Source organism: Brienomyrus brachyistius, chromosome 3 (assembly GCF_023856365.1).
Source record: "Brienomyrus brachyistius isolate T26 chromosome 3, BBRACH_0.4, whole genome shotgun sequence".
NCBI classification, from domain to species: domain Eukaryota; kingdom Metazoa; phylum Chordata; class Actinopteri; order Osteoglossiformes; family Mormyridae; genus Brienomyrus; species Brienomyrus brachyistius.
In genome coordinates this window covers 28,069,336-28,083,166 of record NC_064535.1, presented here as the reverse complement: position 1 = coordinate 28,083,166, position 13,831 = coordinate 28,069,336, and the positions used below count along the sequence as shown (strand labels likewise).

The window sequence follows — 13,831 nt, the reverse complement described above, 5'->3', positions numbered from 1 at the left end:
GCTGCTCTTTTGCAGGATTCTGACAGACGTTTCTGTTTTAGCGGGGAAACTTATCATTTTTCGAGAAACCTAATTTTAGTTTTTCCTGTAACTGCAGGACACATCCCAACAAAGTAAACCTTAAATCATTAAAAGTACTGCAATATTATATATATTTTTGAATCTCAAATATAACGCAGAGATTCCCGAGGCTGTCTTCGGGAGGTGTAAGTGACATCACACACGGTTATAAACCTAAATCAGCTCTTCACCACAACAGGGTGCTCTCAGAATCTTAGAATTTTCCAGAGCACATGCTGTTATATAATATTTAAGTCCAAAAATGTGTCTTGGTACATTTGAAAAGATCTATAGGAAAATTTCTTCATACCGCTTTCCTTTAGCTTGAAATCAGATGTTGGATTCCACGTAGTGCTTTAGGTACAGAGCACAGCTAACCAGCTAGCCGCTATGAATAATTGAGGCTTTTTTCTCTCCCTAGATGGTTCTTCCTCTTCCTTACACTCTTCCTTTTTTCCATGGCATTCTCAGAAGAATCAGTGCTGATGTATATTTTTAATGTTATTTTGCACACGTTTTCTTCAAGGAAATGAAGCTTACTGTACAAGGCGTGACTCGTCTTCCCCACCATTTCTCTCGTTTTGGTTTCCAGTTAATGATTTCATATCAAAATATAACATGCAGTCGCAATAATGGGAAGATTTTTGTGCAGGTATATTCAGCATTTATTGAAGTCTGTGTAAAAGTGTATAGTTTTGTGTGTGTGTGTGTGCGTGTGTGTGTGTTTAAAACGGGGATAACCACTGTACATAAGCAAACGTAGACACTAATATGCTTGTTTGAGATGATTCTGGACTGAGATCGCTGTTGACTGTGACGCCTCCGTGACATGAAGACCTTGCCTAATCGCCCCCAGACCATCAGCAGGGCCTTCATGAATGGCAGCGCCCTGGAGCCAGTGGTTGAGTTTGGTCTAGACTACCCCGAGGGCATGGCTGTCGACTGGCTGGGTAAGAACCTCTACTGGGCTGACACCGGCACCAACCGCATCGAGGTGGCCAAGCTGGACGGGCAGCACCGGCAGGTCCTGGTATGGAAGGACCTGGACAGCCCGCGGGCCTTGGCTCTGGACCCCGCTGAGGGGTGAGTGTGTGGGGTGGTTTGCGTTTGGATCTTTGCTCCCTCCTTGCTCGCTGCAAGTCAAAGACTCTGAATACCCAGCTATAAGCCTGATGGGACCTGGGAGGGAGCAAAAATGTGGACTGTCTGGGGAAACACTCCTCAAAAAGCTCGAATCACGCTCTCGTCGGTCTGTCCTCATGCGGTCACACCACAGACCACTGTTTATTAGTGCACATTTATTTTAAAACGCGTGACCTGAACGTTCCCCTCTTAAATTTAAGGGAAAGCTGAAGGCGAACGTTTTTATTTCGATGTTTTATGACACGTTTATGCACTCTAGCTGCAAAACGTCTAATTTTTTGTGAGGTACCAATTAACTCAGATGTTTTTGTTTCATGCAGTGGGTATTGATTTTGGTTTGAAATTGCAACAGATAAGCCCAGGACAAACAGAGGCCGGGTGTACCTTGGACCCATGTCCATATACTTCTATGTCCGTGGTTTTGGCCTGACAGCTGTCATTTGGCCGCTTGCGACAACTTTAGTTTATTTTGATGTTTTTATCTTTTTTTTCCCCCCCTGTTCTTTCCACCTGCCCTCCCTCACAGCTTCATGTACTGGACGGAATGGGGCGGAAAGCCCAAAATCGACCGTGCGGCTATGGATGGGACAGGTCGTGTCACCCTGGTGCCCAACGTGGGCCGTGCCAATGGCCTGACGATTGACTACGCTGCACGGCGCCTCTACTGGACGGACCTGGACACTACGCTCATCGAGTCGTCTAACATGCTAGGTGAAGCCCCGTACTTCCCATCTTCACAGCGATACTGTGGTCCCTGCTAACGGAACCGTTGCGGTCGTCCTGTGGGCAGCTCGGTTGAGAGAGGTTACTGGCCAAGCCCGTGGAAAGCCATCCCCAAATTACTGGTCCATGTATCTGCCTTTGTCCCATGTGACCTTAAGTACAGTGCATCAGATAGAGCATAACGACGGCCATCGTGCATCCGCGGTCACCGAATGTCCCGCCAGTGGTGTTCTCTTGGCAGGAAGAGCCAGAGGACAATTCTCACTTCATAAATTACTGAAATGAGTGCGATTTCAACAAAGAAAACTTAACAAAACACTCAATCTCAAGTTTAATAATTCATAATGAAGGCTGCCTTGTTTATTTTTTCGGTCTGTTGCCGTATGGCAGTATACTACAGCGAAATGCACTTTTAAATATTCCAATGCTAGTCACTCTCCAGAGGCCAAAAAAGTATTTCATGAAGGGCACCCCCACCTAAAGCAAAGGTATCCCCTCCCCCCATGTGTATAAAGGTCTGGAGCGTGAGGTCATAGCGGACGACCTCCCCCACCCATTTGGCTTGACGCAGTACCAGGACTACATCTACTGGACGGACTGGAGCCAGCGCAGCATCGAGCGCGCCAACAAGACCAGCGGGCAGAACCGCACGGTCATCCAGGGCCACCTGGACTACGTGATGGACATCCTGGTGTTCCACTCGTCGCGTCAGGGGGGCTGGAACGCCTGCGCCTCCACCAATGGCCACTGTTCCCACCTGTGCCTGGCCGTGCCCAATAACAGCTTTGTCTGCGGATGCCCCGCCCACTTCTCCCTCAACGCCGACAACAAGACTTGCAGTGGTGAGTCCTGTGTCTGTTCGGGGGGCTTAAGGTCAGATACACACTAGTCAAATGGGGAACGGAAAAGAATGGGCTGCTCCGGGCTTCGACTCAGTTATTGGAAAATTTTTCCCCCTTTCTCTTTTAGAGAAATTGAAGCAGGTTTTTTTCCCTCCTTTATTTAAAGCCGGTGTGGTTTGGTCGTTCGTTGCCAACTTGGCGAGAGTGAGACGGCAGAGGCCCAGGTCCTGCCTAACTGCTTCCATCTGTGTTTGTCGTAGTAAAAATACTACTTAAAGTCCTCACCAAGGTCCCCGATGAGTCTGTGCCCTGCGAGCACAGAAGGCCCGTTTCGCACTGCTGCCGTTTCTGGGGTACGTTAGCTGCTAGCAAGGCTGAAAATCACCCTGGAGTAGCAGGCTGAGAGGCATCACTTAGCTGTGTGACAATGCTTTCAAACTGGAGTCACATGCTAGTGTGTCAGGTTTCCCCGGATTCTTGCCCTTTCGTTCTCTGGTAAATTGGGCCCATCCACCCAAGAACATGCAATTGAGAGAGGATCCAAACCCTCAGCCTAGGAGGTGTGAGACTGCACTTTTACCCACTGAGGCATTCTGATTTGGCTTTTAGAATAAAATGATTGGTTTATGTATGTCAGCTTGTCAAATGAAGCCTCTTGAACCATTTACTGTATTTTTTACTGCACTAGATCTCGTGGTTTTGGTTTGCGTTGGGTCAGAAAACACAACGAATGGTTCATGAAGCTTTGTGGAACATCTGAGACATTCCTGTTTACCTCTTTGAACATCAATTAAAAAAAAAGTCCTCAACACTCAAAGTAATTTTTGTCTCATGAAATGCACGGCGCCCCCTAGTGAGCTGACAGTGTCCCACTCCCTCCTGCCCCCCCTCCACCCCGCAGCCCCCACCTCCTTCCTGCTCTTCAGCCAGAAGACGGCCATCAGCCGCATGGTGATGGACGAGCAGCAGAGCCCCGACATCATCCTGCCTCTGCACAGTCTGCGTAACGTGCGCGCCGTCGACTACGACCCGCTGCACAAGCACATCTACTGGATTGACGGCAAGCAGAATGTCATCCGCCGTGCTCAGGAGGACGGCAACCAGGTGGTGCCACAGTCCGATCGGACGCTTGTATTGTACAGCGATGCTAAATGCAGTTAGCTGACCTGGCATTTATTAATGACTGTGGGTGTTTGCATGTATTCCCTGTGCTGCCTGGTGATGGGTAGATGGATGGATGGGGTGGTTGATTGGATGGGTGGATGGATGGGTTGGTGGGTGGATGGATGCCTCTCATAGTTTTTCCCTCCATAAATCCTTGTAGCATTGAAACAGTGGGATTGTAGTAATGTACAGTGTAGATGTTCAGTAGTCCCTCAGGTTTCTGGGTTCTATCCCCGCTAGAAGGTGCTGTATCTCACTCGACTCCTCTGCCGTGTGTCTCCAGAGCATGACCGTGGTGTCCAGCTCCTCTGGCAGTCCCAACCTGCTCCTGCAGCCCTTTGACCTCAGCATCGATATCTACAGCCGCTACATCTACTGGACCAGTGAGGTCACCAATGTCATCAACGTCACCGGCACTGATGGCCGACGGGTGGGCGTGGTCCTGCGCGGGGATCACGACAAGCCCCGGGCCATCGTGGTCAACCCAGAGAGGGGGTGAGCCTCACCGTAGCCCCATGAAGGAAGGCCCCGGCCAGCCGTGACCTTATGTCAAGCTTTTTGGTTAAATGTCATGATTACCGGGCTGCACCTACACATTCCAGAGAGAAAGACTGACAGCATTTTGTGGCATCAATATCAGCTCTGGCTGAGGCATGACTGCTCGACTTCTGCCATCTTGTCTGTCATCAGGGTGCCAGCTTTTAGGGTTTGGGTCAAGTCTTCAGTCCCTTTTCTGGTGTGAATGAAGTGGCAAACACTGAAGTGGCAAACAGGCTGAGTTTACACCTGTTTAGCCATTTTAGACCCATATAGTTTTGACCCATATAGTTGAGACCCAGTTTAGACATAGTTTAGAGCAGTATAGACACACTTTATACCTGTAGAGTTTAGGCCCAGTTTAGACTAGTATAGTTTAGAGACAGTTTAGACCCATTTAGTATAGGCCCAGTTTAGACACAGTTTAGACCTGAAAAGCCTGCAGCCCCTGGTACTCCAGCTGCTCACTGCATTAAATTCTGAGACTTGTGTGGTTTCATTTCCAAACATTCATACTTGAGACTGAGAGGTTCTCAGAATTTAAGATCTGCATAATCCTCTCCAGGGGGAAACATTATCAGATTTTTTTCATCAAGGAAGACGAGGTCAAGGACCAGAGCAGGGTCTCAAAAGCATTCAGACCCATCTGATGTTTGTTGTGTATACTATGGGATGCCGACTTGCTTCCTATACTCACGATGACCATGTGCCACACACACCCCCCCCCACCCCACCACCAGGTACATGTACTTCACCAACTTGCAGGAGCGCTCCCCCCGCATTGAGCGTGCGGCGCTGGATGGCACGGAGAGGGAGGTGCTCTTCTTCACTGGGCTGGGCAAGCCGATAGCACTGGCCGTGGATAATGAGGCGGGCCGGCTCTTCTGGGTGGACTCAGACTTGCGACGCATCGAGGGCAGTGACCTGTCTGGTGAGCTTGCAAAGCAAGGAATTGTGGAAGGGCATTGATTTGAAGTGTAATGTTTCCATCGTGGAGTAAAAATTTTAAGATTTCATTAACAGCTCATTTCCTCAATGCTGTTAAGTGTTTCCAGGGTAACATTGTGAAGGCAGTCGGTTATATTGATATCATAGGTGTATAATTCGCATTTTTAATTAAATGATTCACTTCTACCACACCACGCACCCTCCCCATAGAGCCTGATCCTGATCTGTGCTCTGCCAGTCTGTAGAGGTACTTCCTAGCAAAGTGAATATAGTGATGCCTGCGGTTCACGAACACAATCTGTTGCAGGAAAGTGGTCGTGAACCAATTTGTATGCGAACCCAGGCAATTTTTCCCATAAGAAAGCATTGAAATTCAATTAATTAGTTCACAAGTATAGTGTGGCGGTGGGCGGGCCGAGGCATCGCGGGAGCAGAGAGAGACATGGAGACTTGCTTGTCGGGGAAATCACACTCTTTATTAACCCTTGTATTGTTAATAGTTGCATTTCCCTGCTGTTGTGCGTGTGTTTGCCCATGTCTTGTGTATACCCGGTCCGATCCTCGCAGGTATTTAGCGTGTGTAAATCTCCCACCATGTGTGCATCTTGCAGTTTGGCATCTTACTTCCTTGTGTTTCCCATCTGTGTATTTGGGTTTGGTGCTCGTTGGGTGCCTGTTGTGGTCCTTCTATTTACAATTGCACGTGGGGCATGCTGGGATATACTGGGGCATGCTGGGACACTAAATGCATTTTAAAAAAAGGAATGTTTGTTGAACAAATTCTGTGAGCGAATCAATGCATTTTTTTCCACTAAATTTTATTATTATAAGATTCCGAATTTTCCTCTTTGACCCCCAAATCGTTGTTGACCGTCCAGGTGCCAACCGGGTCGTGATCGAGGACTCGAACATCCTGCAGCCAGTGGGCCTGACTGTATTCGGCAGCCACCTCTACTGGATCGACCGGCAGCAGCAGATGATTGAGCGCGTCGACAAAACCACCCGCGAGGGGCGCACCAAGATCCAGGCCCGCATCTCGGCCCTGAGTGACATCCACGCCGTGCACGAGCTCGACATGAGGGAGTACAGTGAGTGCCCGCCTTATTCACTCCTGTCTCGTTCATTCTGCCCGTTTCACTGCACTGTAACCTAAGGAGCCGGTTATATTATTGTTCTGGATAAGCTGTCGTCCGTAACGTAGCAGTAGATGGCTTCTGCTACGTTATTTATTGCTTGGCAGACATGTCTAGCCGTCAAGGCATTAATTTACGGTTTTACCCATTTTATGTAGCTGGAGACGTACTGAAGAAATTCAAATTTACTGCCTTCCCCTGCAGGGACGCCGGCAGAAGATCTGGATTCTTGATTATTTGTTGTCGTTTCTGTGCCCACGAGGCTTCTTTTGATTTGAAATATTAATGATTTGTTGTGAGTCCTGCCGTATTATTTTGGACTGGAGGCAGTTTCACTCGCACTGAAAAAATGGAATGTGCCGGTAATTCGGGGTCCCTCTCCCAGGTAAACACCCCTGCACCTTGGACAATGGTGGCTGCTCCCACATCTGCATCATCAAGGGCGATGGCACCACGCGCTGTTCCTGCCCCATCCACCTAGTCCTACTACAAGACGAGCTCTCCTGTGGGGGTGAGTCCAGCACCTAAATAGCGCACCTTTTCTCCCCCTAGTGGAAGGATGGCGCAACAAAAAATTGCGTAGCAAAATTCTGAGGATTCAAGGCCATTATGATAATTAGTATTCATTAGTTTAGTAAATTTGAATTTGATCCAGTATCTTTTTAAATATATGGGATGTGTGTATAGCTAGCTTAGGGTGCCTGTATCTGTGTGTGTTTAATCACATTTGGGGGTGATTGGGATTAGGATTTTCCCCAAAGAAATAAATGGAACGTCCCCATTTAGATAGGTACGCCAACGCATGCGTGTGCGTGTATGTGTGCACTTTAGCGTGTCGTCCTGGGCTGACTTTTTCGAGGGGCTCCTTTTCCCCACAGAGCCCCCCACCTGTTCCCCGGAGCAGTTCTCCTGCACGTCTGGCGAGGTGGGCTGCATCCCGCAGGCGTGGCGGTGCGACGGTTTCTCGGAATGCGAGGATGAGAGCGACGAGCACGGCTGTCCCGTGTGCTCGGCCGCCGAGTTCCAGTGCACCAGCCACCAGTGTGTGGCGCTGTCCCTGCGCTGCGACGGCGAAGCCAACTGCCAGGACGGCTCCGACGAGATGGACTGCGCGGGTAGGCAGCTTCTCATGCTCAGCTGTCCTGCAGCCGAAAGCGATTTGCGCTCTCTTCACTTTGCCCGCTTTCCTTCCTCCTTCATGTAAAAACAAGATGGAAATAGCTGAGTTCTGTTCCATTTAAACACTGCGAGTTAAAACCATAAGTATTCTACTTTTTTAGAACATCTATCTTTAGAATATCTATATATATGTCAGCTATAGGGTGACGTGCAATTAAGGGTGCGGGTTGCCAGTCATTCCCTTTTTAACATCTCAGTTTATTTACATTCCCCCCCACCACCACCAGCTCGCTGCCCTCTGGACCAGTTCAGCTGCTCCAATGGACAATGTGTGGGAAAGCACAAGAAGTGTGACCACAACGTGGACTGCCTGGACAACTCCGATGAGCTCGGCTGCTGTAAGTCCCATACGTATCAGAGAACTCAGGGTGGGGGGTGTTTGTGTGTGAACCTCTTTCCTGTGACTCTTCCCTTTGGTCAGGTGGCAGGTTAACATTTCAACCTTCACTTTGACCAATCTAGCACTCGCCTTAATCCAGAAGTCCCCAGTTCCCCTAACATACGCGTTCCTCTTTCACTCCCAGATCCCACAGAAGAGCCGCCCCCCCAGCCCATCAACATCATCGGCTCCATCGTCGGCGTCATCCTCGTGCTCTTCGTGGTGGGGGCCGTCTACTTCGTGTGCCAGCGCATTCTCTGCCCACACATGAAGGACGACGGGGCCACCATGGCCAACGACTTCGTGGTGCATGGACCCTCCTCGGTGCCTCTGGGTTACGTCCCACACCCAAACTCCCTCTCGGTGTCCCTGCCAGGTACTATCCTGGAAAAGCCCTGCGGGATTCTTTCCCGGGATTTGCGGTTCTGTGTTTTTTTTTTTGCCACCCCTCAAAATGGCCCGCCTGGCAGTGGCGTCCTTACTGGTTCTCCATAGCAGTTTTAAAGGCCAGAGAGGCTCTCCGGAGCGAGGATTTGGTTAGCCCCATTGCTCGTCTTTTACAGTGCGGTTCAAGGACGAACCGGAGCCAAGTGCGTGTCAGTGGGGCGAGCTGGAGGGAGATTACGTTCAGTCACATCCCAAATGATCGGAAAAGGGGGTAGAAGTGCCATTAGCTGCGTGCTACAGATGGTGCTTACCAGTGTTCCCTTTCCAGGCATGTCCCGTGGAAAATCTGCAATGAGCTCGCTAAGCATCATGGGAGGTGGCAGCAGTGGGCCGCCGTACGACAGGGCCCACGTCACAGGGGCCTCATCCAGTAGCTCCTCCAGCACTAAAGGCACTTATTTCCCACCGGTGAGACACTACAACACAAACCCCTCAGTCGCCCCCTACAGGTGCAAGTGTGCACAGAACCAGCAAAGGATTCTTTGTTTTATGGTACTGTTCATAAAATCAGACATAGCAGCAGTAGGGTTAGGGTTAGTTTATCTCTGCTCAGAAGCATCTGGGAATCTGAACCATGCTTGTAATGCTTCAAATTGTTCGTTAATGTTTATTGCGTTCATAAGCGTTGGGTGGAAAGTTTTGCTGTTTACAATGTAACACAGAGTTGAGTCTGAAACTGGGCTTTCAAACAAAACCATTTTGTGAGAATGTGAAATAAGTAAAGGCAGCATCTAGCATTTGTTTGCACTGTTCAGCTCCATCTTGATAGGCATCACACGCTCATCCTGGCCCCTCTTGCCCCCCCTCCCAGATCCTGAACCCCCCACCCTCACCCGCCACAGAACGCTCCCACTACACCATGGAGTTTGGCTACTCCTCAAACAGCCCCTCTACCCACCGCTCGTACAGGTAAAGCCGATCTCCTCCTGCGGCTTGTGTGTCTGTGGGGTTTTTTTTTGTTTCGCTAACACAAAGTGACTCGCACAGCTGGGTACTGCCATATCACTGCAGTGTCTGGCGCTCAGACCCCCAGACCTTGGCTCTCATCCTCCTAAGGAGATGAAAAGCAGACTTTAAAAGGTCTACGTGCTCCTAACATAGATTGTGTGTCTGTGAATAGCGGCAGAGTCTGTTGCGTTGTCCCCCGCGATTCAGAAGGGTAGGCAAACGGCCCTGTAACTCCAGGCTTCCCTCCACGTGTTTAACGACGTGTCGTCCCCACAGCTACAGGCCCTACAGCTACCGCCATTTTGCCCCACCCACCACGCCCTGCAGCACGGACGTGTGTGACAGCGACTACACCCCGGGGCGCCGCATCGTCCCCGTGGCCAAGGGCTACACCAGCGACCTCAACTACGACTCGGAGCCCTTCCCACCACCGCCCACGCCCCGCAGCCAGTACCTGTCCGCTGAGGAGAACTGCGAAAGCTGCCCCCCCTCCCCTTACACGGAGCGCAGCTACTCCCACCACCTGTACCCCCCACCTCCTTCCCCCTGCACAGACTCCTCTTGAGCTCCACCCAGTGCCCCGCCCACTTCCCTTGGGCCGCCCTCTCTGTGTAAATAGCAATTGTGTATACTGAGTTGAAAGGACTTATGATCAAGGGGGGAGGGCATGGGAATTTTGTTCAGTGTCCTGGGTATAAGGGGCTTGGGGTACAGTGGAGCTGGAAAACTTTGTACAGTAAAGAGAAATATTTATATATTTTCTATACACCAACTACTGGTTGTGCCATTGAAGTTTGTATTGAAAAGAGAAATCTGTACATTTTAAAGTTTTTATTAAATCACCATAAATTAAATGAATTGCCTTAAACCGGGAGATAAAACGCCACCTTCCCATTAAACTAGAGGAAATAAAGCATTCGGAAAGGGATATGGTGATACTCAACTGATGCCAAATATTTTTTTGGGTGGGGTGTGTGGGGGTCCGATCGGGTGTTTTTTGTAGCCCGACCGCGTAGCCAGCCAGCCTGCCGTCCCGTCGTGGGCGAGCGCCGACATCGTCCGTTGCTGCTGCTATTTGCACGACGATACAGACGTAGGAAGGAAAAAAAGACAAGAACTTAAGCATTATACCTCTTTTTGCTTTGGAATTATTTTTAAGTGATATGTTCTGCCAGGCTTGATTCCTCCGACTGGAATACTGAGGAGATTCCGCGAGCTGCTCCGGTGAGCTTTGCGGGAGAAGGTGAGCCGCAGAAGCAATAACGGCCGCCGGCTCCCCACCGCGCCGCCGCTTGGGCGCGCTCCCGGACCCGCGCTCCCGAGCCCTGTTTACACCGATGTCTTACAACTGAAACCCTCTTCGTCTGGAAGAACTTTGCCCGTATTTGCGATTTTGTGCCGAGTGTCGGGACACCTGGGCTCGTGGAAGAAGGTGGTACGTATGACGGCGGCTGCTCCCTCCCGCAGCCGCTCCAAGAGGGAACGTCTCCCGCAGGATATCACCGGCCCTGCGGCCAATCCGGAGATCAATGATGAACTCCGCACATTAAGAAGCAATTTTTATTTTTGTGTGTTTCTTCGCCTCCACCGTTTGTATATGCCATAGAGCTGCTGTGAACTGGTCTGTTTGAAATAGCCGGTCTCTTACAGCCCCTGCGTTTTTCCTCCACTCTCCCAACGCAGATATATATACATTTTTTTTTGCCCAAACAAGGACAAAGTTTTCGTGCCTGACGAGTTTTACGGAAAGATTTGTCTTAACTTTAAATCCAGTGCCCACAAAATGTTTCCGATATTTTTGTACAACGTGTAGATATATTTATAAGATATAAGAAATGTATGGTTAGTTTTCTGTAAATCTATCCCATTTTATCCTTGCGGTACTTCTCCTTGTACATTCTTACAGTCTACGAAACCTCGTTTTATTTTTCTATTGCAAATGTTTGGAGACAATCTGAGACTGACATATTTATCCAGGTACCTGTTTTTACCTTGCGAAATAACTCATCTCCTTGAGCAATATTTTTGTACATCATTCATTTGATCATTTACATTCAGTTTGACTCGAGAGCCAAATAATTTTTACAAAGACGTGTTTATGACCGATCACCCTCTCCCCCAAAATAACGTGTCTCGTATCTAAATCTGTAAGCTTGCTTGGGGTTGCCAAAAAATGGGAATGTAGCCTTTCACATGCATTCATTCCATTTAATTCCTGCATTTCAGCGTTCACAGGTCTCTTTCAGGGAATTGTCTTTGTCCAATTTGAGGACTAGAGATGGGCAGTCCGCATTCTTACGCTTCATGTAGTGTGCTGTCTTTGTTTACAGCAACCGAACTTTCCTGTTAGCTTGCCACAGTCACGTTTTCCAAAAACTCTTCTCTTCTCCCGTGTGATTTATTTCAAGCTGACAATTGAATGCATGCACCATGGACTTGGCGACCTGCTTATTGGCCACTATCTGTGCAGAATACTGACGAATAGGAGTGCTGGATTCTGTGGCTTATGTTCTTAAATTTTCTGGTCGGTAGTTTTTTTTTTTTGTCCTGAAAAATACATTTCAAAATACTGCTTGTTATATGGAGGCATATGTAAACAAGTTTTGTCTGCTAAAAGTTTTGTCTCGCAAAGGGCTTTACTGGGAAACGGTGCATCGCAGTCATCTCATTTTCTTGCAGGCAAGTGACAGTTCAGTGAATTGTTCAAACGTTTTATTCCATAGATTTTTGCCTAAGGATCTGTCTTTACCAGCATAACTTTCTAGACAATCTGAGCTACCCTTGGTAAAACTTTGTTTTTTGCAGATGTGCCTCGTCATAACATTTCACCTAGACTTTAATTTTATCTGATTTTGACAGTTTAATCACTACGTTGAACCACCTTTCCCAAATTTAGAAATGTCACATCTTAAGCATGTTACTGAAATAGTATTTTATTAAATCCTCCCCACCCCAAATTTTTACATGCGTTAGTAAATGAGTGCTTTCCCCATTTTGATTTAATAAGTCCTTCTGGTTGTTTGAATTAGACCCCTGTATATGTTAGTCCTTTGAACTATTTTTGGGGCATATCATACTTGTATTGGCTCCATGTGATGATGGGAGAGACCACGTCTCACAGGGTCGGTCCTGCTCAGCAGATCTCCAGATGATCGACATTATTCCGGACATTTCTTTGTCTGCTACAAGGGCTTCAGCGTAACCCCACATGCCACAGCGCTAGACCAGCGTTACTCTCTCATGCTTGTTGCACTTTACGGTACATCTGCTTCTTGTTGCTATGGCATGTTATACGGTTTTGTTTGCTAGTATTTTTCTATATTTTTTTTCCAAATGAGCTCCTTGCTTTTATGCTACGGTGTTCATATTACTGTGTATTATGTAGGCGTTTTTAATCTATGTATTTCCTAAAAAAGATGAATGTTGGCTATTTTGACACTGGCATTTTGCTTACAGCCGCTTAAATTTTGAAATCGAAGATGAGATGAGCCTCTGTTTTATGAATTTAACTACAGTGTAGCGCCGTCGACATGTGGGAGTGTGAGCATGTGGTAACCAAAAAGAAAAAAATAGTTTATAAATGCTAACATGCAACAGGAATTATACACAAACCCGAATTAAGTGAGATGCAAATAAACATGAGCTATCTGGTGGCACCTAAAATTTGGTGGTCACTTTTTGTTGGGTACACCTAGTACCCAGGTAAATGGTACCAGTATATAATAAAGGTTTCTTGTCCTTTGGAAGGAAGCTTACTGAAAATACGATTGTACTTCTGTGCCTCAAACTAGTAAGCAAGGGGATTTGGTAAAAGCACTTTTGGTTCCATGCTGTTGGAGATGTCAAATTTTAGAATAATAGCAGAAATGTTGGGAGAAGGTCTTTGGTCAGGTTAAATTGGTCTCATCTCATTGAATTGAATGGTGCTTTTGCAAGGGTGTGTTCAAGATGACCAACATTTGGTTAGTTATATCATTTTCCACTAACTCTACCTTTTTTGTAAATTAATTGCTTTACATGTAAATCAATGTATAAAAAAATCTGTACAGCCCATTCAATAACTATTATAAGCTGTTGTAACTAATAAAATGTTGATTTTTATAATAAATGAATGCTGTTCACGATTAATCAATTTGAAGTACAATCAAGAGGTTTGCAACATAAAAATTTTATAATGTCCCCTCTCGTTCAACTGATCCCAGTTATGTATTAAACGCCGCCCGCTGTTTAGTTTCTCAAAAGCGAGCACGGACGTCAGTGAATAAGCTGCACACTGCAGTCTTGTGCTAAGCGATTCCGGGTATTGAATCTATGGTGCTGAGCTCTTG

General features: G+C 47.7%; 1 protein-coding gene across 1 annotated transcript in view; it reads left to right on the top strand.

Annotated features, from left to right (window-relative positions):
- Nucleotides 1–13,611, top strand: part of LOC125738762 (low-density lipoprotein receptor-related protein 6-like) — a 41,606-nt gene extending 27,995 nt beyond the window's left edge. Inside the window, exons 10-23 of the mRNA XM_049008055.1 lie at nucleotides 917–1,143; nucleotides 1,730–1,914; nucleotides 2,442–2,768; nucleotides 3,670–3,872; nucleotides 4,216–4,427; nucleotides 5,210–5,400; nucleotides 6,296–6,505; nucleotides 6,936–7,061; nucleotides 7,429–7,665; nucleotides 7,957–8,067; nucleotides 8,254–8,484; nucleotides 8,824–8,963; nucleotides 9,367–9,464; nucleotides 9,780–13,611. Of these exons, the coding sequence (XP_048864012.1) occupies nucleotides 917–1,143; nucleotides 1,730–1,914; nucleotides 2,442–2,768; nucleotides 3,670–3,872; nucleotides 4,216–4,427; nucleotides 5,210–5,400; nucleotides 6,296–6,505; nucleotides 6,936–7,061; nucleotides 7,429–7,665; nucleotides 7,957–8,067; nucleotides 8,254–8,484; nucleotides 8,824–8,963; nucleotides 9,367–9,464; nucleotides 9,780–10,068 (2,787 nt within the window). The 3' untranslated portion in view covers nucleotides 10,069–13,611. The remainder of the gene's footprint in view (nucleotides 1–916; nucleotides 1,144–1,729; nucleotides 1,915–2,441; nucleotides 2,769–3,669; nucleotides 3,873–4,215; nucleotides 4,428–5,209; nucleotides 5,401–6,295; nucleotides 6,506–6,935; nucleotides 7,062–7,428; nucleotides 7,666–7,956; nucleotides 8,068–8,253; nucleotides 8,485–8,823; nucleotides 8,964–9,366; nucleotides 9,465–9,779) is intronic.
- The last annotated feature ends 220 nt before the right edge of the window (nucleotides 13,612–13,831 follow it).